General features: G+C 40.0%; 1 protein-coding gene across 1 annotated transcript in view; it reads right to left on the bottom strand.

Moving 5' to 3' along the window:
* NKAP (NFKB activating protein) overlaps positions 1-23783 on the bottom strand; it is a 35196-nt gene that overhangs the window by 5187 nt on the left and 6226 nt on the right. Inside the window, exons 3-8 of the mRNA XM_005859423.2 lie at positions 7109-7179; positions 6796-6936; positions 5030-5093; positions 3760-3869; positions 3586-3661; positions 2512-2661 (exon numbers count right to left, since the gene is read on the bottom strand). Coding sequence (XP_005859485.1) covers positions 2512-2661; positions 3586-3661; positions 3760-3869; positions 5030-5093; positions 6796-6936; positions 7109-7179 — 612 coding nt within the window. The remainder of the gene's footprint in view (positions 1-2511; positions 2662-3585; positions 3662-3759; positions 3870-5029; positions 5094-6795; positions 6937-7108; positions 7180-23783) is intronic.

Here is a 23783-nt window from a genome sequence, read left to right as displayed (position 1 = left end):
CCAGCCTGATCAACCCTAACTGCCCTCCCCTCCTGGCCTGATCGCCCCTAACCGCCTCTGCCTTGGCCCCGCCACCAAGGCTTTGTCCAGAAGGACGTCCGGAAGGTCTCCTGGTCTAATTAGCACATTACCCTTTTATTAGTATAGAGATATATATATAGGGCGTAATGTCACAGGAAGGTCATGGTATCCTGCCACCTGTGAGGAGTAAGCCCAAGTTGCTGTTGGATGTGTTATACACAGAGGAGCCATTATTCAGGCACTCTGCTCTCTCCACATCCACCATCTTTAAAATATATATATATTTTAAATTGATTTCAGAGAGAAAGGGAGAGGGAGAGAGAAGTAGAAACATCAACCCGGGCATGTGCCCTGACTGGGAATTGAACCCATGACGTCCTGATTCATAGGTGGACACTCACTTAACCACTGAGCCACACAGGACAGGCATGATCATCTTTTTATGTATTTATAGGTCATATATATTTCTTCTTCTGACAAATGCCTCTTTGTATCATTTTCCCACTTTCTTTTTTTTAAAAAAAAATATTTTTATTGCTTCTTTCTTACCTCAGCTTGGAACTTGTCTTTTTACTTATTTTAAGATGCCTTTTGATGAACAAAAGTTCGTATTTTTAACCTAGGCAAATTTATCAATATTTTATCTTATGGTTATTCCGTATTTTTGCCCTTTAAAAAACACTTCCTCCACCCCAAGTTCTACTAGATATCTGCTCATATTTTATACTGAGTGTTAAAAGTTGTTTTTGACATTTAAGTTCTTAACCTAGCTGTACTGATTTTTAAATATGGTAATATAGGGTTCTACTTTCATCTTTTCCCATACACATAACCATTTTTTTCCTGAACCATTTACTGAATAGTTCCTTCTTTCCCCAGTGATCCTATAGGCTATCTCTTTCATATACCTAAGTTCCATACATGCATGACTCTGTCCCTGGACTCTGTATTTTATTCCAGTGAACAATTCATTTGTTCCCCAACACTTTTGAAAGTGCTGTAAGCTTCATAATAAGTCCTCATATCTGGTAGAGCAAGTTTCATCTTCCCCCTCTTCTTCAGCAGTGACCAGGCTATTCTTGGCCCTCTAGTCTAACAAATACATTTTAAAACCAACTTACGAAGTTTCACGGAAAACTCTGTTGTGATTTTGATGAGAACTTTACTGAATCTACAGATCAATTTGGGAAGAACTGATAACTTTACAATATTGCCTTTCTGTCCATGAACATGGTATCTCTTCATTTATTTTTAAATGTCTCTTAATAATGTTTTATAGTTTTCCCTGTAGAGGTCCTAGACATTTTTTATTAAGATTTATTCCTGCCGGGTCGATGGTTGAATATCGACCCATGAACCAAGAGGTCCTTGGTTCCGTTCCCAGTCAGGGCACAAGCTCATGTTGCGGGCTTGAACCCCAGTAGGGGCGTGCAGGCAGCCGATAGATGTCTCTTTCTCATCGATGTTTTTATCTATCCCTCTCCCTCTAAAATCAATAAAAACATATTTAAAAAATATTTATTCCTAAATACTTCATATTCTCTGATACTATTACAAATGTTGTTTACTTTTTATTTAATTACATTTTCTAGTTGCTTGTTGATGGTGCATAGAAATGCAATTGATTTTTGTGTATTAATCTTATATACAACTATTTGTTAAACCCTCTTATTATTTATAATTTATCTCTAGGTTCTTTAGGATTTCTATATAAACAATCCATATCATTCACAAAAAGTGACTGTGTTATATCTTCATTTCCAGTCCTTATGCCTCCAATTTCTTTTTATCTTATTGTGCTGATCCTCAGATATAATATTCTTAAATGTTGGGTCTCAGAATTATAAGATTCTGGAAGTGCTTCAGGGGTACTGCAAATGTTTGCCTTCAATTTTATTTTAAAATACGTATCTACCTTTAGAAGTTTATAAAGTTTTTGAAAATCCAAACTTCAGTTTGATCTTGGTAGAGATGCCCTTTTCATTCTCCTTGTTCTTCCTGGTACTTTGCTTTCTCTTCCCTAATTTTATATTCATTCCCCCATGCTGAACCTGATGTCTGTCATAATCCTTTTCTGCTCTTCATTCTCAGAGGCCACAGAGAACTAGAGAGTCCATGTTTTCTGAGTCCACAGAGGCAAACTTAGAAACCAGGAAACATTGTTTTATGAAAATGCATTCCTCATGAGGCAGTGATAAATAGCTGAATTTAACTATATCCTCCAGAGGATAATCTATCTGTACCAAAATATGAAATAAGAAAGGATACTGGAAAAACTGATTCTTTGACACAGATGAGTTTGAAGCTCAGGTGCATACATACTTAGAATTTTAGACAACTATATTTATATTAATAAATCCAGTATTAAAACAATACTTTACTTTTCATTAGGAATGATCACTTAATGAAAATCAATCACCAAATATAAACCTGGTAGTGAGAAAGGAAATGATTTCATCATAAAAATTGACTCCAATGCCAAGAACGTACCTGCTACCACTCATTACATAACCCGAGCATTCAAATGATGCAATTTCTTCACTTGTCAAACCAATTTCACCTCTTCGTGGGATACGTTTTCCAGCTTTTACATATTCAGCCATAGCTGCACCTTCACCAGGTAACAGAGCATGGCCATAGCTACAAAGTAATTCAGAATTCAGAAAAGGTTCATTATAAAAACCTCATCATCTAAAGAGAACACAAAAATTCATGTACTCTCAGCAAACATTAGGAATAACAATTGCTGAGTGGAAGCATGCTAGGAAGCCCAATATTAATTAATTTAATTAGTAACCTATGTAACTAACCCAGAAGTGCAGAGATATTTTGGAAGAACAAAAGAACTGGTGTTAGTATGTATATATTCATATTTTATAATTATGGATAAATTTATCCCTACAGGTACTGCTTTTACTGCTTCTTTCAGTAAATTTCTTTTCCTTAAAAAAAAATGTAAAGAAATAATATAGCTCAAATTTAATATACTGTTTAGCCTTCTAACCAATAACACAGTAACAATTATCTATTACCTTTCATTCAAGGGGACTTTAAAACCTATCATCCCTTCATTCCATTCATTGAACACTTCTTAAATACCTATTAAACAAAAATAATCTCTGATCTTGTAGAATTTACATACTAATAAGAATATAACTGAAATACAATGTAGAATATATAATACATATCACAAAAGAAATAGAAAATTCTATGAGGATTAAAGGAAGAAAGAGGGGTAGGAACCACACCTACTTGTAGAGGTATTGGGAATCAGCACATGCCCCTCCTATTCAAATGGGCTTTGAAGGATGGTAAGGATTTTAACAGGAAGAAATTTAAGGTAATGAAGAAAACAGGGCTTAGGAAAATAGGAAAAGCATGTTGGAGGAAGAAATAAGGGAAACAAGGCACAATGTGGGAAAGTGCACAGTAAACACAGGAAAATTTAGTTCGGCTCAGTTGGAACCTGGGGTATAAATGAGGGAGCAGAGGGAGGTAAGCTTGGAAAGGTAAGTTAGGGCCCTACTTTTGGGAAGCTACTTTGTAAATGCACTGTCAACTTACTTCAGAGGTTTATCATCTTGAGAGGCAAGTGTTTTTGGAGCCTCTGGGCCAATTAAATCTGAGGGTTCTTCAGGCTCTGCATGAAAGATGTTCAGAAAAATAATTCACATTTTGACAAATTGGTTAATTTAATGTTTTATCTGTTCTGAGTCAAAGTCTATCAGAAGAACTTACTTGATCTATCCTTCCAGGGATTCTCCAGAAACTCTTCTTGGGAATCTTTAGAGCTTGAGTCACTGGAATCTTTTCTGCTCTTCTTAGACTTCTTTTTCTTGTATTTTTTCCTGTAATTATTATAATTTGATACAAATTGACTTAATATTTCCATCTTAAAGGGTATATTATTTTTTCAAGGCAATGAAAAGACTGATTAAAATGATTTGAATTCTCAGCTTATTCAAACTTTTCAGAGAATTTTAATTTAAAAATCTTCTAACTTATTTAACCAAATTGTTTCACTATAAAAAAAAGATCCCTAAAGGGAAAAATGAAATAAAATTCTCATGATATAGAAAGATAACAAAAATAAAGCAGTTTAAAAAACAGCTTCTACCAATTTGAGCAGCAGCAATAATTTCAAGTGTATTAGATTAAAGAACATTAAACATGTATCAATACTTGGGTTCATAATGATGTTAAAATGACCCAGCTCATTATTTTAAAAACTCATAAAACAAAAAAGGTAAGCAACTGGGGGGTAAGAGATCAACCAAAGGACTTATATGCATGCATATAAACTTAACCAATGGACACAGACAGTAGGGGTGTGAGGGCCTGGGCTGGGGGCAGGAGTGGACTGGGAGAGGTCAGGAGAGGTCAATGGGGGAAAAAGGAGACAGGTAATACTTTCAACAATAAAGAATTTTTAAAAAGTAAGCAATTATCCTGTCCTTTCTATATAAACTGTACTTCAGGGTTACCAAATAGTTGATGAGGGTAGGTTTCTCTTATAAATACAGAGGACAGAACATGTTAAAAGGACATGATAATACAATCAGCAAAATCCATACTGCAGGAAATTCTACAGGACGAACAATTTGGTTTCTTCAACAATTTGCAAGAACAAAACAGGAGAGGATAGAGATGTAAGAGACATATAAATCAATGGCAATTTATGACATTACTTGGAGCCTGATTTAAATATACTGTACAAAAAACTACCAAGAATTGAGATTATTGTTAAATATTTTTAGTACTGTAGTTATGAGGTTTTTTTTTTTTTTAAAAAAGAATGCCTATCTTTTAGAAAAACATGGTGGTTTATGGATGGAATGATATCTGGGATTGGTATCGAAATAATGGGGGGGGGGGCAGTGGAGACTGCCCATGAGTTGGTAATTGTGCAAGCTGGGCAAGAGTTACATGGGGGATCATTTTACTGTTTTATGTAATTTTATATATATTTGAACTTTTCCATAATAAAAATTAAAGAAAAAAAACTGACGATCTGCGTTTCTTCTTCTTTTCCTTTTTCTTGGCTTTCTTTGATCTCCTTTTTGTGTCTTCATCTGCGAATTAAAGCACATTAAAAAATTTTTAAAAATTTAACTCTATATCCCCGATACTTTTGAGTAGATAAATATCCCATTGCTGTTCTATTTGTTGTTACACAGAATTAATTAATTCATTTATTGCTACTTGTCAGGAAGTGTGCTAGGCACTGGGGACATAGAAGTTAAAGTCACACTAAGTACTTGGTGATATGGGATATTATTATTTTTATTACATAAAATAACAATATTGTGATTAAATAGGAAAATGTCACAAAAGAGATGTATACAGAAATCCTTGGGGTAACAGTGTGATATTTGTAATTTACACAGACTATCTCAGAAAAAACATATTTGAAGCAAATATTTCAAAATACTAATTGTTAAAATCTAGGTGATATGTATATGGTTTTATACTATTCTCTTTACCTTTCTGAATGTTTAGGTATCTTCATGATGGAAAGAGAGAAAACACACATGGTACTTAATTGGGGGGGGGGGGGGGGGGGGGGGATGTTTTCCAGGAGCTCAGTCTAATGGAAGTGAAAGAGGTGAAGAGATAAATAGAGTCTGGAGTGATAGGGGGAAGCCTGGGGCACTCTGGGCCTACAGGAGTCTCAAAATCAGGCTGATATGGAGAGGGTGGTTGAGGAATTGTTGGCCAGGCACAGGTGACTCTTAAGCTACTTCTTTTTAAGATCAGTTTTTAAAGAAAAAAAAATATAATAAAATCAGTTTTATTACAAAAGTAATGCATGCCAATTGCTGAAATGAGTAAGCCAAGCCGCATGCGGGGAGAGACTGGCATTGCAGGCGGACAGACTATCTGTATCAAGTAACAAAATCAAGAGAAAGAACATGGGATATTGAGGAGACAGAAAGTAGTTCTCAAGCTACAGAGGATGCTCTGAGATAAAGTGAGAGAGTATATGTGATTAGAGTGGATTAATCAAGGTCTGAACTTTACCCTGAAGGCCATGAAGAGCTACTAAATGAAGCATTTTAAGTAGGGGACTGAGATGTTCAGATTTGTGCTTTAAGAAAGTCCAGTCTCCCAGCAACGAGGAACAAAAGTGACAATGGAGGCCAGGAAACCCAGGTAACATGAGAGGAAGGGGCACCTTTGTGTAATGTCTCCTTAGAGGAGGCACCCTCTGTCAATCATCAGCCAGCACTGGGCACAACAAAAGGTGGCTTTTTGATGTGTCACCCCACAGGGGGTGTCTTCCTTCCTTAAATCAGCTGCCAGCCTGAAGGGGGACCTTTATATGTAACCTTTTGAAAATTGCACAAAGGTTCACACTGAGTGTGAGAATTACACAAAAGAGCTGCTCCACTGGGCTGATGCAGCCCTGTATGGCTTGGTTTGGCATCACACGCCTTGCAGCCCAACCCCAACTTGGTTCAGTGCCACGGGCCTTGTATAACTACACACAAACAATCTAGAGTCACACTGCTTAGGTTTGAATCCAAAATGTGTGACCTTGAGGGTGGTACTTTAAGCTGCTCTGTGCCTCTCTTTCCCCATCTCTAAGATGTACCCTACAGTTACTGTGTGGATTAATTAGCAAGCACTTAGCAGGGTGCCGGGCACAAAGTCACTAAGTGTTAAAAAACTCTTGACTATTATTATTGTTTTAAGAACCTACTTCTGAAATAAACTTTAAGAAGTAAAAGTAGTTTTGAAGTGAGGCTTGCAGAATGATGTTGACTTTCTTACCACTGGAGTCTGTTTCAGAATCAGAGTCACTGTCACTATCGTCAGAATATTTCTTGTGTTTTCTTTTAGATGATTTTTTCTTTCTCCTTTTCTTGGACCTTTCTTTTGAATGACTAGACTTCTTCTTCTTCTTCTTTTCTTCTACATAAAATACAAATAAAAACTAACTTCTAAAGAAGTATTACTGAATATCAATTTTACTGTATTTGAAATACTGAAAAGGAATGTAATAGACAATTTGAATAAAAGTAAAGCCTAATGTTCAACTATTTATAAACTTCTAAATAAAAAAGCTCTGCATTTAAAATAATACCTTCTGAAGTAGAAGCTGAAGTGGTGCTTTTCTTTGGCTCTTCATCCTCTACTGGTGTATGTTCATCAGAGCTGAATTTAAAGAAGATAGTTATAAGAATCAGAAAACTGGTGGGCCAGTCAAGATGATGGAATAGGTAAACATGGTACTTGGAACTTCCTACAACCACATCAAAATTACAACTAAACTACAGAACAACCATCATTCAGAACCACCTGAAATCTAGCTGAACAGAAGTCCTACAACTAAAAATACACAGAAGAAGCCACATCGAGACTGGTAGGAGAGGCAGAGACACTGAATGGGCTAGTCCAGTGGTCGGCAAACTCAACAGAACCAAGTATCAACAGTACAACGATTGAAATTTCTTTTGAGAGCCAAATTTTTTAAACTTAAACTATATAGGTAGGTACATTGTTATTAACTTAATTAGGGTACTCCTAAGGCTTAGGAAGAGCCACACTCAAGGGGCCAAAGAGCCGCATGTGGCTCGAGAGCCGCAGTTTGCCGACCCCAGGGCTAGTCCCACACCCACGGGTGGCAGTTAAAAATTGGGAGGGATACCTTGGCTGCAGAGTTCCCCCCTGAGGAGCGAGGGGTCCAGTCCCACACCAAGCCCCCAAACCCAGGGTTCCAGTGCCAGGAAGAAAAGGTACCATAACTCCTGGCTGTAAACGCAAGCAGGGTTTGTGGCTGAGTGAGAGAAAGGGTGCTGAAGACCCAGGGGTTCCTCTTAAAGGGCCTACAAATGGACTTACTCAGACTCACTCACTCAGAGTTTCAGCACGGGGGCAGCAGCTCAAAAGGCATCAGGGACATATGGGGAGAAAATAAATTCTCTGGCATCAGGGCAAGGGCTGGAACTTTCTACAACCACAGCTTTCTCCTAGACAGAAGTGGTGGCAGAGGCCATTGTTCCCTTGTTGAAATCTTGCCACACAGAGCCAGCAAGTGGGTGCCATATCTGAGTCTCCATCAAGCTGACTAACAATGTTTGCTCTGTCCTGGTGATTCCTTGAGACCCCACCCTTCCCAACTTTCAGGCCCACCAAAGCCTTTTCCAGTGGCTTTGCTTTCTTGCCTCATGCTTTGGACTTTCCTAAAATATCTCAAACAAGCAGCACCTAGCCTCTTTGTATCCTGCATCTCTTGCTAAGTGGTCCCAGGCCCAGTACTAACGACAGCCAGACTTGGTTTGCAGCTTGGCCTCTCTCAGGTACATCCAAGCCCAAAACAAGTAGCAGCCATCTGCAGTAGCTCATGTCAGTGGACCCAGGTAGGGCACAGGCTGTGGCTGACCATGCACCTTCCAGGAGGCCCCAGAGACAGCATACCTGGTGGACAGCTTCATACCATGCTGGATTATAACCCAACTACCTTCACAAGCGACACACTCAAAGGGTGGGTTCAGCAGGCACCAAAGCCCCATTGAAGTGAGTCCTGTTCTGTGGGGTTGGCCACTGCACAGCAGCTCCTCTGCTGTACTTATAGCTGGTTCTCGCAGCCGAGTAGCCTGGGGGCGGCGGGGGGATCAATCCCTCCCAGTGCCCTGCCAATAGCAATCAAGGCTCAATTACAACAGAATAGTGCACACAGCCCACACAAGGGGTGCATCTGGAATGCCCAGCTCAGGTGAACAGGAACACTGTGCCATTGGGCCCTACTAGATACCTACTATATAAGCCCACTCTACCAAGACTGGGAGACATAGCAGCTCTACCTGATACATAGAAACAAACACAGGGAGGCTACCAAAATGAGGAGAAAAAGAAACAGGTCCCAAATAAAGAACAGGACAAAACTCCAGGAAAAAAACTAAACAAAATGGAGACAAGCAATCTACAAGATGCAGAGTTCAAAACACTGGTTATAAGGATGTTCAAGGAACTTAGAATTTCAACAGCATAAAAAAAGGACATGGAGCCCTGGCTGGTTGATCAGTGTTTAGAGTGTCATCCTATAGACTGAATGGTTGCAGGTTTGATTCCCAGTCAAGGGCATATACCTCATTTATAGCTCGATCCTTGGCCCCAGTCAGGGCATATGCAGGAGGCAACCAATCGATGTGTCTCACATTGATGTCTCTCTCTTTCTCCCCTCCACTCTCTCTAAAAAAATCAATGGAGAGAATATCCTCAGGTGAGGATTAATAAAAAAGGACATGGAGCCTTGGCCAGTATGGCTCGGTTGGTTGCAGCACTGACCCGTACAGGGGTTCTATTCCTGGTCAGGGTGCGGGTGGGAGGCAGCTGATTGCTGTTCCTCTTTCACATTGATGTTTCTCTCTCTCTCCCTCTACCTTCCCACTCTCTTAAAATCAAGAAAAAATATCCTCAGGTAAGGATTAAAAAAATAAAATAAGGACATGGAAACTATAAAAAAGGGACCAGTCAGAAATGAAGGATACACTAACTGAAATGAAGAATAAATTACAGGGAATCAACAGTAGAGTAGATGAAGCAAAGAATCAAATTAGTGATTTGGAATATAAGGAAGCAGAAAACACCCAATCAAAACAACAAAAAGAATCCAAAAAAATGAGGATAGTGTATGGAGCCTTTGGGACAACTTCAAGCATACCAACATTTGTACTATGGGGGTACCGAAAGGAGAAGAGGGACAGCAAGGAACTGAAAACCTATTTGAAAAAATAATGATGGAAAACTTCCCTAACCTGGTAAAGAAAATAGACATAGAAGTCCAGGAAGCACAGAAAGTCCCAAAAGTAAATTAACCCAAAGAGGCCTATACCAAGATACATCATAATTAAAATGTCAAACGTTAAAGACAAAGAAAGAATCTTTTTTTAAAAAAATTTACTTATTGATTTTAGAGAGAGAGAAGAAGGGAGGGAGGGAGAGAGAGGGAGAGAGAGGGAGAGAGGGAGAAAGGGAGAGAGGGAGAGGGAGAGAGAGAGAGAGAGGAAGAGAGACAGAGATCAATTTGTTGTTCCACTTATTTATGCATTCATTAGTTGATTCTTGTATGTGCCCTGACTGGGATCAAACCCGCAACCTTGGCATATTAGGACAGTGTTCTAATCAAATGAGATACCTGGCCAATGCCAAAGAGAGAATCTTAAAAGCAGCAAGAGAAAAGCAGTTAGTATCCTATAAGGGAGCTCCCACAATACTATTAACTGATTTCTCAACAGAAACTTTGCAAACCAGAGGGATTGGCCCAAAATATTCAAAGTGATGAAAAGCAAGGATCTACAACCAAGATTACTCTATACAGCAAAGCTATTATTTAGAATCAAAGGACAGATAAAGAGGTTCCCAGACAAGAAAAAGCTAAAGGTGTTCATCACCACCAAATCAATATTACAATAAACATTCAGGTGTTTTCTTTAAGAAGAAGAAAAGACAAAAAAATATGAAGAAAATAAAATGGCAATAAATACATTATCTATCAACAAGTACTTTAAATACAAATAGATTAAATGCTCCAATCAAGATATATGGTGAGCCTTGGCTGGGTTGCTGTTTGTTGGAGTGTAATCCTGTACACCAAAAAGTTGCAAGTTCAATCCCTGGTCTGGGGTACATAGGGGAAACAACTAATCAGTGTTTCTCTCTCACATTGATGTCTCTGTCTCTCTCTCTCTCTCTCTCTCTCTCTCTCTCTCTCTCCCTTCCTCTCTTTCTAAAATCAATAAAAACATATCCTCGGGACAGGATTAAAAAAACACATATACAGTGACTAAATGGATAATAAAATAAGACTTTTACATATGCTGTCTACAAGAGACTTACTTCAGATTGAAAGACACACACAAACTGAAAGTAAAGGGATGGAAAATATATTTTCTGAAAATGGAAACAAAACAAAAAGCTGGGGTAGCAATACTTAATATCAGATAAAATTAACTTTAAAGCAAAGGCTATAACAAGAGACAAAGAAGAATCCAGCAACTCCACTTCTGGGTATTTCTCCCAAGAAACCCAAAACATTAAATTGAAAAGACATAGAGCCCTGGTGGGGTAGCTCAGTTGGTTAAAGCATCATCCCAATATGCCCTTGGTGGGTTCAATCCTCAATTAGGGCATATACAAGAAGCAACTAATGAATGCATAAATAAGTGAAATAATAAGTCAATGTCTCTCTCTCAAATCAAAACTAAAAACTACACACACACACACACACATATATATATATATTCCATATGTTTATTGCAGCATTACTTATAATAGCCAAGATATGGAAGCAACCTAAGTGTCCATCAATAGATGGCATGGCCCATTCAGTGTAGATCAGTGGTTGAGTGTTGACCTATGAACTAGGAGGTCATGGTTCAAGTCCCAGTCAGGGCACAGGCCTGAGTTGTGGGCTCAATCCCTGGTAGGAGGCAGCTGATCAATGATTTTCTCTCATCATTGATGTTTCTGTCTCTCTCCCTCTCTCTTCCTCTATGAAAGCAATAAAAATATATTTTTAAAAAATAGATGAAATGGATGGACCTAGAAGGTATTATGCCAAGTTAAATAAGTCAGACAGAATTAAAAAAGCCAGATGATTTCACTTATATGTGGAATCTAAAAAACAAATAAGCAGAACAGAACAGACTCATAGATAGAGAACATTTTGATGGTTACCAGATGGGAGAAGGGTTGTGGGGATGGGTGACAAAGGTGAAGGCATTTAGAAGTACAAACTGGTAGTTACAGAATAGTCAAAGGATGTAAAGTACAGCACAGGAAACATAGTCAATAATATTATAGTAACTATATATGGTATCAGATGGGTACTATATTTATCAGGGTGATCACTTCATATGTTATATAAATGTCTAATCATGAGGTTGTATACCTGAAACTAATATAATATTGTATGTCAACTATAATTTAAAAAGAAAAAAGAATCAAAAAAGAAATGAAATATGGACCACTGAGTATAAAAATATAGACTTAAAATTTTCAGTAACAAATGATTTCTAAGAAAAATTAAAGCAAGCACTGGACTGCTTTTCTAAGAGTACATTTTAAGGATTTACAACCTTTCATAATAATACGAGAGGTCCGGTGCACAAATTCGTGCACCAGTGCAGTCCCTTGGCCTGGCCTGTGGGGATCAGGCCGAAACTGGCTCTCTGACATCCCCTGAGGGGTCCCGGATTGTAAGAGGGCGGTTCTCAGGTGACGCACCCTAGAATTGGGCTCCCTCCTCTCTGATTCTAGATGCGTCACCCGAGAACTGCAGCTGCCAAGTCACCACAGCTCGGCAGCTCCTGTGTTGAGCGTCTGCCCCCTGGTGGTCAGTGCGTGTCATAGCTACCAGTTGGAGCATCTTCCCCCTGGTGGTCATTGAGCATCATTGCTACCGGTTGTACGGCCGAACAGTTGGATGATCACTTAGGCTTTTATCTATATAGATAATTATTTATGCTTGCATAATGCTTTAGAGTTCACAAAGTGCTATTCCAACTGAAAGTAGCATGTAAGATTTATATTTTCAGAAGAAACCTCCAAGAAAATGTAGGGAACCATAAGGAAAGATGAAAGAAAGTGGAGATAAGAAGGCTTAGGGAAGACATCAAAATTTTATTCTACGCATGTAAAGGACATATGGCAAAACAGCAACTGGTCTGTCTTCCTAGAGCAAGAAGAACCTGACATACTACAGTGTAAACACATTTCATTCTGTTGTAGATAATTTTGAAAATGAGTATTTTAAAAATTCTGCAATAGCTTAGAAAAGGAATCCCTATTCTATATAATAAAAGGCTAATATGCAAATTGTCCCCTCAGGAGTTCGACAACCGGGAGTTCGACCACTTGCTGTGATGTGTACTGACCACTAGGGGGTGGTGTGGAATGAAGGAAGGCCTCTGCCGGAACCTGGAAGGCCCCAATCAGCCCTGATCACCAGCCAGGACTAGGGACCCTACCCTTGCACGAATTTTGTGCATCGGGCCTCTAGTATTATATAATCTTTTCTCTGAAAATCACATCTGGAATAATTTAAATATTACCTAGAAAATTATTTTTAGAGTTCTTTCCAATTCTAATTCTTTGAGGTCAGATTTTTCAAAGCATTTCACAAAGATATTTATAAGAACAAGTTTCAGATAATAATGCTTTATCACCCTGTCACAAATTACAAGTTTACCTGTCAAGCCCATTGTTTCAACTCAACCTAAAGTAGACACAGAAACAGGGGAGAGGGAAGAAGAAGCTTATGAACAGAATCAAAGAGAAAAAAATTAGAAAAATGAAAAAGGATTAAGCCTTTAGATAGTATCTGATACAGGAAAATGAAACAAAACCATATCAGTATATTCATTGTAAAAAAATTCATTTGGACCCTAGCTGGTTTGGCTCAGTGGATAGAACATAGGCCTATGGACCAAAGGGTCTCGGGTTTGATTCTGGTCAAGGGCATATACCTTGGTTGCAGGCACCTCCCTGGCCTGGGCCCTGGTTGCGGCTTGTGCAGAAGGCAACCAATTGAAGTGTTTCTCTCATATCAATGTTTCTCTCTATCTTTCCCTATCTCTTCCACTCTCTCTAAAAATCAATGGAAAAATATCCCCGGGTGAGGATTAACACACACACACACACACACACACACACACTCACACACACTTCATTTGGGAACAGAATAGAGAGCCCAGAAATAAACCTACACATACACGGTCAATTTGTGTACAATAAAGGAGCCAAGAATATACAGAGTAGGGCACAAGTAGGTTTACAATTGTATGGGAAACAGAGTTTATTCTTACATTACAATTTATTACCTATTATACTATTTTCCATACAAACAACTGTAGACCTACTTTTGCCCACCTCTGTATACAAATATCAAATCATTATGTTATGCACCTGAAACTAATATAATGTTGTATGTCAATTATCTCAAAAAGTCCCTTTGTAGATCAACAACAATACAGTCATAGTAGGGGACTTTAACACCCCGATGATTTCACTGGATAGATCTTCCAGGCAAAAAATTAACAAGGAAACAGTGACTCTAAAGGACACACTGGATCAGGTGGATTTAATTGACATTTATAGAACATTTTACTCCAAAGCTGAAAATATACACTCTTCTCAAGTGCACATGGATCACTTACAAAGACAGACCACATATTAGGACACAAAACGAATCTCTACAAGTTCAAGAAGATTAAAATCATATCAAGTATCTTCTCAGATCACAGTGGAATGAAATTAGAAATCAACTGCAGTAAAAACAGCCAAAAACATTCAAACACATGGAGGCTAAATAGCATGCCACTAAACAATGGAAGGATTATCAACGAGATCAAGAAAGAAATAAAAAACTTCCTGGAAATAAATGAAAATGAACACACAACCACACAAAATCTCTGGGTCACAGCAAAAGTAGTCCTGAGAGGGAAGTTCATAGCACTATAGGCCTACCTCAAAAAAACAAGAAAAATCAACAATAAACTATTTAACCCTACCGCTTAAAGAACTAGAAAGAAAATAACAAGAAAAGCCCATGCCCTAACTGGTTTGGCTCAGTGGATTGAGCGTCGGCCTGCGAACTGAAGGGTCCCGGGTTCGATTCTAGTCAAGGGCATGTACCTTGGTTGCGGGTGCATCCCCAGTGGGGGGTGTGCAGGAGGCAGCTGATCGATGTTTCTCTCTCATCGATGTTTCTAACTCTCTATTCCTCTCCCTTCCTCTCTGTAAAAAATCAATAAAATATATTAAAAAAGAAAAGAAAAGCCCAGAGTAAGTAGAAGGAAGGAAATAATAAAGTTAGAGCAGAGCACTTAAGGGGAGGGGACCTCACAAAGATTTGAACTTTTACTCACTAAAGAGTAAAACCAGGATTAAAAATGGCAGCGGAGTAAGTGGATGCTGCACAGACATGCTCCCAGGACTAAACTGGAATTACAACTAAAATACAGAAAAACTTCCTGAATAATCAATGGAAGACTCACTGGAGAGAACCCTGATAATTGAGGACAGAAAGTGAAGACTGCATAGAGACTGGTAGGAGGAGTGAAGGCGTGGCAGGGCTCTTATAGACAGCAACTGAAGTTCTGGAGAGAGATCTCAGCTGTGGAGGCTTGCCACTGAGAACTCTGGGGTCTAATCCCCAAACTGGGCCCCCCCAGCAGAGAGCACCAGAACTAAAAAGGGCATCCACATAATATCTGGCTGTGAAAAGCAGCAAGGTTGCTGCCTGTCAGGAATTGATGGCTGGAAATTAAGGCACCCTCTTAAAGGGCCAACGCACAAAATTCCCTGAGGAGCCACTCACCTTGTGCTCTGGCAGAGGGAGGGCAGAGTGGACTGGTAGTATGAGCAGAAGCCAGGATCAGGGCTCGGGGGTTAGAGTTCAGGAGGCAGACACTCCAGTTTTCTGTGCTGAGTTATTCCCTCACACTGCAGAGGACATGTTTCTCATGTCGACATTAGCTATACAGGCTGCTTTGCCTGGGGGGGAAGACAGTTAACCCACCCTATTGGAAAATAACTTGCCCCATGGTGTGACGTTTCTGAGGCCCAATAGGAGATTGAGAATAACAATTAGCTTCCAGGCAGAAGCAACTACCCCACCCTGTTGAAAAAAACTCGCCACACCAGTGGACAACTGCCTGAGGGCAATTCAAGATGAAATCCTATCAGTCTGTAAGCATAGGTGGTCTCTGGAGTCTTTGCCTGATCTAATTAGACAGAAACAGTATTTGACACTGTCCTACACTAGAGACTGAGGGGTGTTGCAGAGCTACCTAATACATAGTCACAAACCCAAACAGGCAGCCAAAATGAGGAGACAAAGAAACAACCCCCAAATGAAATAAGAGAATTCTCCAGAAGAAGAGATAAATGGAGATAAGAAATTTATCTGATACAGAGTTCAGAATAATGATGTAAAAGATGCTCAACAGCATGAGAAAAGATATAGTAACAATGAAAACAGAAATAAAGAATGACATAGCACAAATAAAGAACACATTGGAAGAAACACAGCAGATTAGGGGAAGCTGAGGATTGAATCAGTGAATTAGAAGACAGGGTTGAAAAAAATCACTCAATTGGAGAACCAAAAAGAAAAAAACAATAAAAAAAACCCAGGAGGACAGCTTAAGAGAGCTGTGGGACAATGTGAAACATAACAATATTTGAATAGCAGGTGTGCCAGACGAGGCAGAAAGGGAAAAGGGGATAGAGAACATGTTTGAAGAAATAATCACAGAAAACTTCCCTAATCTAGTAAAGGAAAGTCACACAAGTTCAGGAGGCACAGAGAAGCTCAAGCAAGAACACAAACAGACCCATGCCCAGACACATCAAAATTAAAATGCCAAAAATTAAAGACAAAGAAAGAATCTTAAAGGCAGCAAGAGAAAAGCAAACAGTTAACTATAAAGGAACTCCCATAAGGCTGATACCTAATTACTCATCAGAAACTCTACAGGCCAGAAGGGAATGGCATAAAGTACTCAAGGTAATGGAAAACAAGGATCTGAAACCAAGATTACTATATCCAGCAAGGTGGTTCTCAACCTGTGGGTCGCGACCCCTTTGGCAGTCGAATGACCCTTTCACACTTTCACAGGGGTCGCCTAAGACCATCCTGCATATCAGATATTTATATTACGATTCATAACAGTAGCAACATTACAGTTATGAAGTAGCAACGAAAATAATTTTATGGTTGGGTCACAACATGAGGAACTGTATTTAAAGGGCCAGAAGGTTGAGAACCTCTGAAATAGATGGTCAAATAAAGAACTTCCTGAAAAAACACACACAAAAAAACAAAAAAAGGCTAAAGGAGTATATCACCACCAAGCCAGCATTACAAGAAATGCTAAAGGGACTGCTGTAATGAGAAGAAGAAATAGAGAGAGAAAACAAGGCATACAGAATTAAAATGGCAATAAATAAGTACCTATCAATAATAACTTTAAATGTAAATGGATTAAATGCTCCTAGCAAAAGGCATAGAGTAGCTGAATGAATACAAAAACATGACCCAACTATATGCTGTCTACAAGAGACCTGCCTTAGAACAAAAGATACACACAGGATGAGAGTGAAGGAATGGAAAAAATTTTCCATGCAAATGGCAAAGAAAAGAGATGGAGTAGCAATACTCATATCCAACAAAACAGACTTCAAAATAACGATCATCACAAGAGATAACAAAGGTCACTACATAATACTAAAGGGATTAATCCAAAAGAGGATGTAACCCTGGTAAACATATATGCACCCAATATAAGAGCACATAAATAGATAACAAAAACTTATAGAGAACTTTAAAGGACAGATTAACAACAATACAGTCATAGTAGGGGACTTTAACACCCCGATGACTTCACTGGATAGATCTTCCAGGCAAAAAATTAACAAGGAAACAGTGTCTCTAAAGGACACACTGGATCATATGGATTTAATTGACATTTATAGAACATTTCACGCCAAAGATGAAAATATACATTCTCTTCAAGTGTACATGGATCATTCACAAAGATAGACCACATGTTAGGACACAAAATAAGTCTCTACAAGTTCAAGAAGATTAAAATCATATCAAGCATCTTCTCAGATCACAGTGGAATGAAATTAGAATTCAACTACAGTAAAAACAGCCAAAAATATTCAAACACATGAAGGCTAAATAGCATGCCACTAAACAATGGATGGGTTACCAAGAAGATCAAGAAAGAAATAAAAAACTTCCTGGAAACAAGTGAAAATGAACACACAACAACCCAAAATCTCTGAGTCACAGCAAAAGCAGTCCTGAGAGGGAAATTCATAGCACTACTCAAAAAGCAAGAAAAATCAACAACAAACCATTTAACCCTTCAACTTAAAGAACTAGAAAGAGAACAAGAAAAGCCCAGAGTAAGTAGGAGGAAGGAAAATAATAAACATTAGAGCAGAAATAAATGGCATAGAAACTAAAACAAACAAACAAACAAACAAAAAACAAACTAAAACAAACAAACAAAAAACCACACATAAAAATCAATGAAACCAAGTGCTGGTTCTCTGAGAGGATAAACAAGATTCATGAATCATTAGTCAAACTCATCAAGAAACAAAGAGAGAGGACCCCAAATGAATAAAATCAGAAACGAAAGCAGAGAAGTAACCACTGACACCACAGAAATAAAAAGGATTGTAAGAAAATATTATGAACAATAATATGCCAAGAAGCTGGACAATGAGGATGAAATGGACAAATTCTTAGAAAAAAACAATCTCCTAAAACGGAATCAGGAAGAAGCAGAAAACTTGCATAGGCCAATAACAACTGATGAAATATAAGCATTAATAAAAAAAGCTCCCAGCAAACAAAAGCCCTGGTACTGATGGCTTCACAGGGGTGTTTCACCAAACATTCAAAGAAGAACTAATACCTATATTCCTCAAACTATTCCTAAAAGTCCAAGAGGAAGGAACACTTCCAAGCTCTTTTTATGAGGCCAGAATTATCCTAATTCCAAAACCAGATAAAGACACTACAAAGAAAGAGAATTACAGGCCAATATTCCTGATGATCATAGATGTTAAAATCCTCAACAAAATATTAGCAAATTGGATCCAGCAATATATTTAAAAGATCATACACCATGATCAAGTGGGATTTCTGCTGGGATGCAAGGCTGGTGCAATATTCACAAATCAATAAACGTGATACATGATATAAAGAAAATGAGAGACAAAAATCACACGATCACACCAATAGACATAGAAAAAGCTTTGACAAAATCCAACACCCATTTTTAATAAAAACTCTTAGCAAAGTGGGAAGAGAGAGAGCATATCTCAACATGATAAAGGCCATATAGACAAACCTACCACGAACATCATACTCAACTAGATGCCCGGTGCATGAAATTCGTGCATGGGGTATGTGTGTGTCCCTCAGCCATACAGGCCAATATTCCTGATGATCATAGATGTTAAAATCCTCAACAAAATATTAGCAAATTGGATCCAGCAATATATTTAAAAGATCATACACCATGATCAAGTGGGATTTCTGCTGGGATGCAAGGCTGGTGCAATATTCACAAATCAATAAACGTGATACATGATATAAAGAAAATGAGAGACAAAAATCACACGATCACACCAATAGACATAGAAAAAGCTTTGACAAAATCCAACACCCATTTTTAATAAAAACTCTTAGCAAATGGGAAGAGATCAGCCCAGCCTGCCCCTCTCACAATCCAGGGCTTCTGGCTCCCAACCGCTCACCTGCCTGCCTTCCTGATTGCCCCTAACCACTCCCCTGCCAGCCAGTTCAATGCCTAACTGCTCCCCTGCCAGCCCAATTGCCCCTAACTGCCCTTCCCTGCTGGCCCAGTTGCTCCTAACTGCCCTCCCATGCAGGGCTGGCCCCCCCCAACTGCCCTCCCCTGCAGGCCTGGTCCCTCCTAACTGTCCCCCCCTATAGGCCTGGTTCCCCCTAACTGCCCGCTCCCAACCGCTCGCCTGCCTGCCTGATTGCCCCTAAGCACTCTCCTGCCAGCCTGACTGATGCCTAACTATTCCCCTGCTGGCACGATTGCCCCCAACTGCCCTCCCCTGCTGGCCTGGTCACCCCTAACTGCCCTCCCTTGCCAGCCTGGTCACCCCTAACTGCCCTCCCTTGCCAGCCTGGTCACCCCTAACTGCCCTCCCTTGCCAGCCTGGTCACCCCTAACTGCCCTCCCTTGCCAGCCTGGTCACCCCTAACTGCCCTCCCTTGCCAGCCTGGTCACCCCTAACTGCCCTCCCTTGCCAGCCTGGTCACCCCTAACTGCCCTCCCTTGCCAGCCTGGTCACCCCTAACTGCCCTCCCTTGCCAGCCTGGTCACCCCTAACTGCCCTCCCTTGCCAGCCTGGTCACCCCTAACTGCCCTCCCTTGCCAGCCTGGTCACCCCTAACTGCCCTCCCTTGCCAGCCTGGTCACCCCTAACTGCCCTCCCTTGCCAGCCTGGTCACCCCTAACTGCCCTCCCTTGCCAGCCTGGTCACCCCTAACTGCCCTCCCTTGCCAGCCTGGTCACCCCTAACTGCCCTCCCTTGCCAGCCTGGTCACCCCTAACTGCCCTCCCTGCAGGCCTGATTGCCCACAACTGCCCTCCCCTGACGGTCATCTTTGATCACATGGGGGCAGCCATCTTGTGTTGGAGTGATGGTCAATTTGCATATCACCGCTTTATTAGATAGGATGGGCAAAAACTAAAAGTCCCTTGCCAGCCTGGTCACCCCTAACTGCCCTCCTCTGTCAGCCCAGTCGCCCACAACTACCCTCCCTTGCTGGCCCAGTCAACCCTAACTTCCCTCCCTTGCCAGCCTGGTCACCACTAACTGTCCTCCCCGCCAGCCCGATTGCCTCTAACTGCCCTCCCCTACCAGCCTGGTCACCCTTAACTGCCCTCCCCTGCCAGCCTGGTTGCCCCCAACTGCCCTCCTTTTCAGGCCTGATCTCGCCCCCTCAACTGCCCTCCCCTGCTGGCCAATTTGGTTCTGATTAGTCATTTTCTATGCCAGCATCCCCCTGCAGGCCTGGTTGCCCCCAACTGCCCTCCCCTGCAGGCCTGGTCCCTCCTAACTGTCCCCCCCTATAGGCCTGGTTCCCCCTAACTGCCCTCCCTGCAGGCCTGATTGCCCACAACTGCCCTCCCCTGACGGTCATCTTTGATCACATGGGGGCAGCCATCTTGTGTTGGAGTGATGGTCAATTTGCATATCACCGCTTTATTAGATAGGATGGGCAAAAACTAAAAGTATTTCCCCTAAGAACAGGAACAAGACAGAGATGTCCGCTTTCACCACTGTTATTCAACATAGTACTGGAAGTCCTAACCTCAGTGATCAGACAAGAAGAAGAAATAAAAGGCATCCAAATTGGAAAGGAGGAAATAAAACTCTCATTATTCTCAGATGACATGATATTGTACATAGAAAACCCTAAAGCCCTGACCGGTTTAGTTCAGTGGATAGAGCATCAGGCTGCAGACTGAAAGGTCCTGGGTTCGATTCCAGTGGAGGGCATGTACCTTGGTTATGGGCTCGATCCCCAGTAGGGGGCATGCATGAGGCAACTCACTGATGTTTCTCTCTCATTGATGTTTCTATCACTCTCCCTTCCTCTCTGTAAAAAAATCAATAAAAATATTTTTTAAAAACCTATGTTTTTCAAAAAAAAAAAAGAAAAAGAAAACCCTAAAGACTGCACAAAAAAACTATTTTAATAAATGAATTTGGCAATGTAGCAGGATACAAAATCAACACCCAAAAATTGAAGGCTTTTTTATACACCAATAATGAATTCTCAGAGAAACTAAACACAACTTACAATATACACAAGAATAAACTCAAAATGGATAAAAGACTTAAATGTAAGTCGTGAAACCATAAAAATCCTAGAAGAAACCATAGGCAGCAAAATCTCAGACATCCTTCATAGCAATATGTTTATGGATACATTTCCTAGGGCAAAGGAAACTAAGGAGAAAATAAATAAATGGGACTACATCAAAATAAAAATCTTCTTCACAGCAAAAGAAACCATCAACAAAATGAAAAGGGAGCCCACTGTATGAGAGAACGTACTTGGCAATGACACATCTGATAAAGGGTTTAAATATCCAATATATATAAGGAACTCATGCAACTTAACAAAAGGAAGACAAATTATCCAATAAAAAAGATGGACAAAGGACCTAAATAGACACTTCTCCAAAGAGGACATACAGATGGCCAAGAGACATGAAAAATGCTCAAAGTCACTGATCATCAGAGAGATGGGAATTGAAAAGAAGTATCACCTCACATTTGTCAGAATTGCTACCATCAACACATCAACATGCTAGCCAGTTTGGCTCAGTGGATAGAGCGTCTGCCTGTGGACTGAAAGGTTCCAGGTTCGATTCTGGCCAAGGGCACATGCCTGGGTTGCAGGCTTGATCCCCAGTAGGGGGCGTGCAGGAGGCAGCCGATAAATGATTCTCTCTCATCATTGATGTTTCTATCTCTCCCTCTTCCTTCGTCTCTGAAATCAATAAAGAAATATATTAAAAACAACAACAACAAATCAACAAATGACAAGTGCTGGTGAGGATGTGGAGAAAAGGGAACCCTAGTACACTGCTAGTGGGAATGCAGACTGGTGCAGCCATTATGGAAAATAGTATGGAGTTTCCTCAAAAAATTAGATATGGAACCATTTGACCCAGTGATCTCACTTCTAGGAATATATCCTAAGAAACCCGAAACACCAATTAGAAAGAATGTATGCACCCCTATGTTCATAGCAGCACAATTTACAATAGCTAAGATATGGAAACAGCCCAAGTGCCCATCAGTAGATGAGCAGACAAAAAAGCTGTGGTACATTTATACCATGGAATACTATGCAGCAGTAAAAAAAGAAAGATCTCTTACCCTTTGAGACAGCATTGAAAGACCTGGAGCGTATCATGTAAGTGAAATAAGTCAGTCAGAGAAAGACAGGAATCACATGATCTCACTCATATGTGGAACCATCAGAAAAGGGAATAAACGAAATGGAGGCAAGCAATTTGTCAGAACGAATTAAGAGCAATGGTTATAAGGATGCTGAAAAGGCTGGATGACAAATTCACCAACACATGTAACAAGAAGAAATGAAGAATGGCATAGCTGCATTAAAGAACACAATGGAAGGTTTCTACAGGAGACTAGAAGAAGCTGAGGACCGCATTGTCGAGTTAGAGGACAAGGTAGAAAAACACCCAAGCAAAGAAGCAACTGGAAAAAACACTTAAAAAGCAGGAGGAGAGCCTTAGGGAGTTTTGGGACAACATGAAATAAAACAAACTTCTGCATAATAGGGGTACCAGAAGGAAAGGAAGCTGAGCAAGGACTAGAAAACCTGTTTGAAGAAATAATGACAGAAAATTTCCCTGACTTTGGGAAGAAAAAAGTCACATAAGTCCAAGAAGCACACAGAGTCGCAAACAAGATGAACCCAAAAAGACTGACACCATGACACACTGTAATTAAATTGGCAAACATCAACAACAAAGTAAGAATCTTTTTAAAAATATATATATTTTTATTGATTTTAGAGAGAAAGGGATAGGGAGAGATAGAAACATCAACAATGAGAGATAGACTGCCTCCTGCATGCTCCCAACTGGGGACCAAGCCTGCAACCTGGGCAAGTGCCCTTGACTGGAATTAAACCTGGGACCCTTCAGTCCACAGGCAGACGCTTTATCCACTGAGCCAAACCAACTAGGGCCAAAGTAAGAATCCTAAAGGCTGCCAGAGAGAGAGACAGAAAGTTACCTACAAGGGATCTCCAATTAGACTATCAACTGATTTTTCAACAGAAACACATCAGGACAGAAGGGAATGGAATGAAGTATACAAAGTCATGCAAAGCAAGGGACTGAATCCAAGAATATTAAACCCAGTAAGGCTATCATTCAAAATTGAAGGTGAAATCAGGAGCTTCACAGACCTAAAAAGGCTAAGGAGGTTATTATCACCAAGCCAGCAATGCAAGAAATGCTAGACACTGCTGTAAAAAGAACTAGAAAGGTAAGAAGGAACACAGGCATAAAGAATCAAAATGGCGACAAACAAGTACTTATCACTAATAAGCTTAAACATAAATGGATTAAATGCTCCAATAAAAAGACATAGGGTAGCTGAATGGATAAGAAAACATGACCCATATATCTGTTGTCTAC

This window comes from Myotis brandtii, unplaced genomic scaffold (assembly GCF_000412655.1).
Source record: "Myotis brandtii unplaced genomic scaffold, ASM41265v1 scaffold126, whole genome shotgun sequence".
NCBI classification, from domain to species: Eukaryota; Metazoa; Chordata; class Mammalia; order Chiroptera; family Vespertilionidae; genus Myotis; species Myotis brandtii.
The sequence above is the reverse complement of the archived record's forward strand: the minus strand, read 5'-3'. Positions and strand labels throughout refer to the sequence as shown.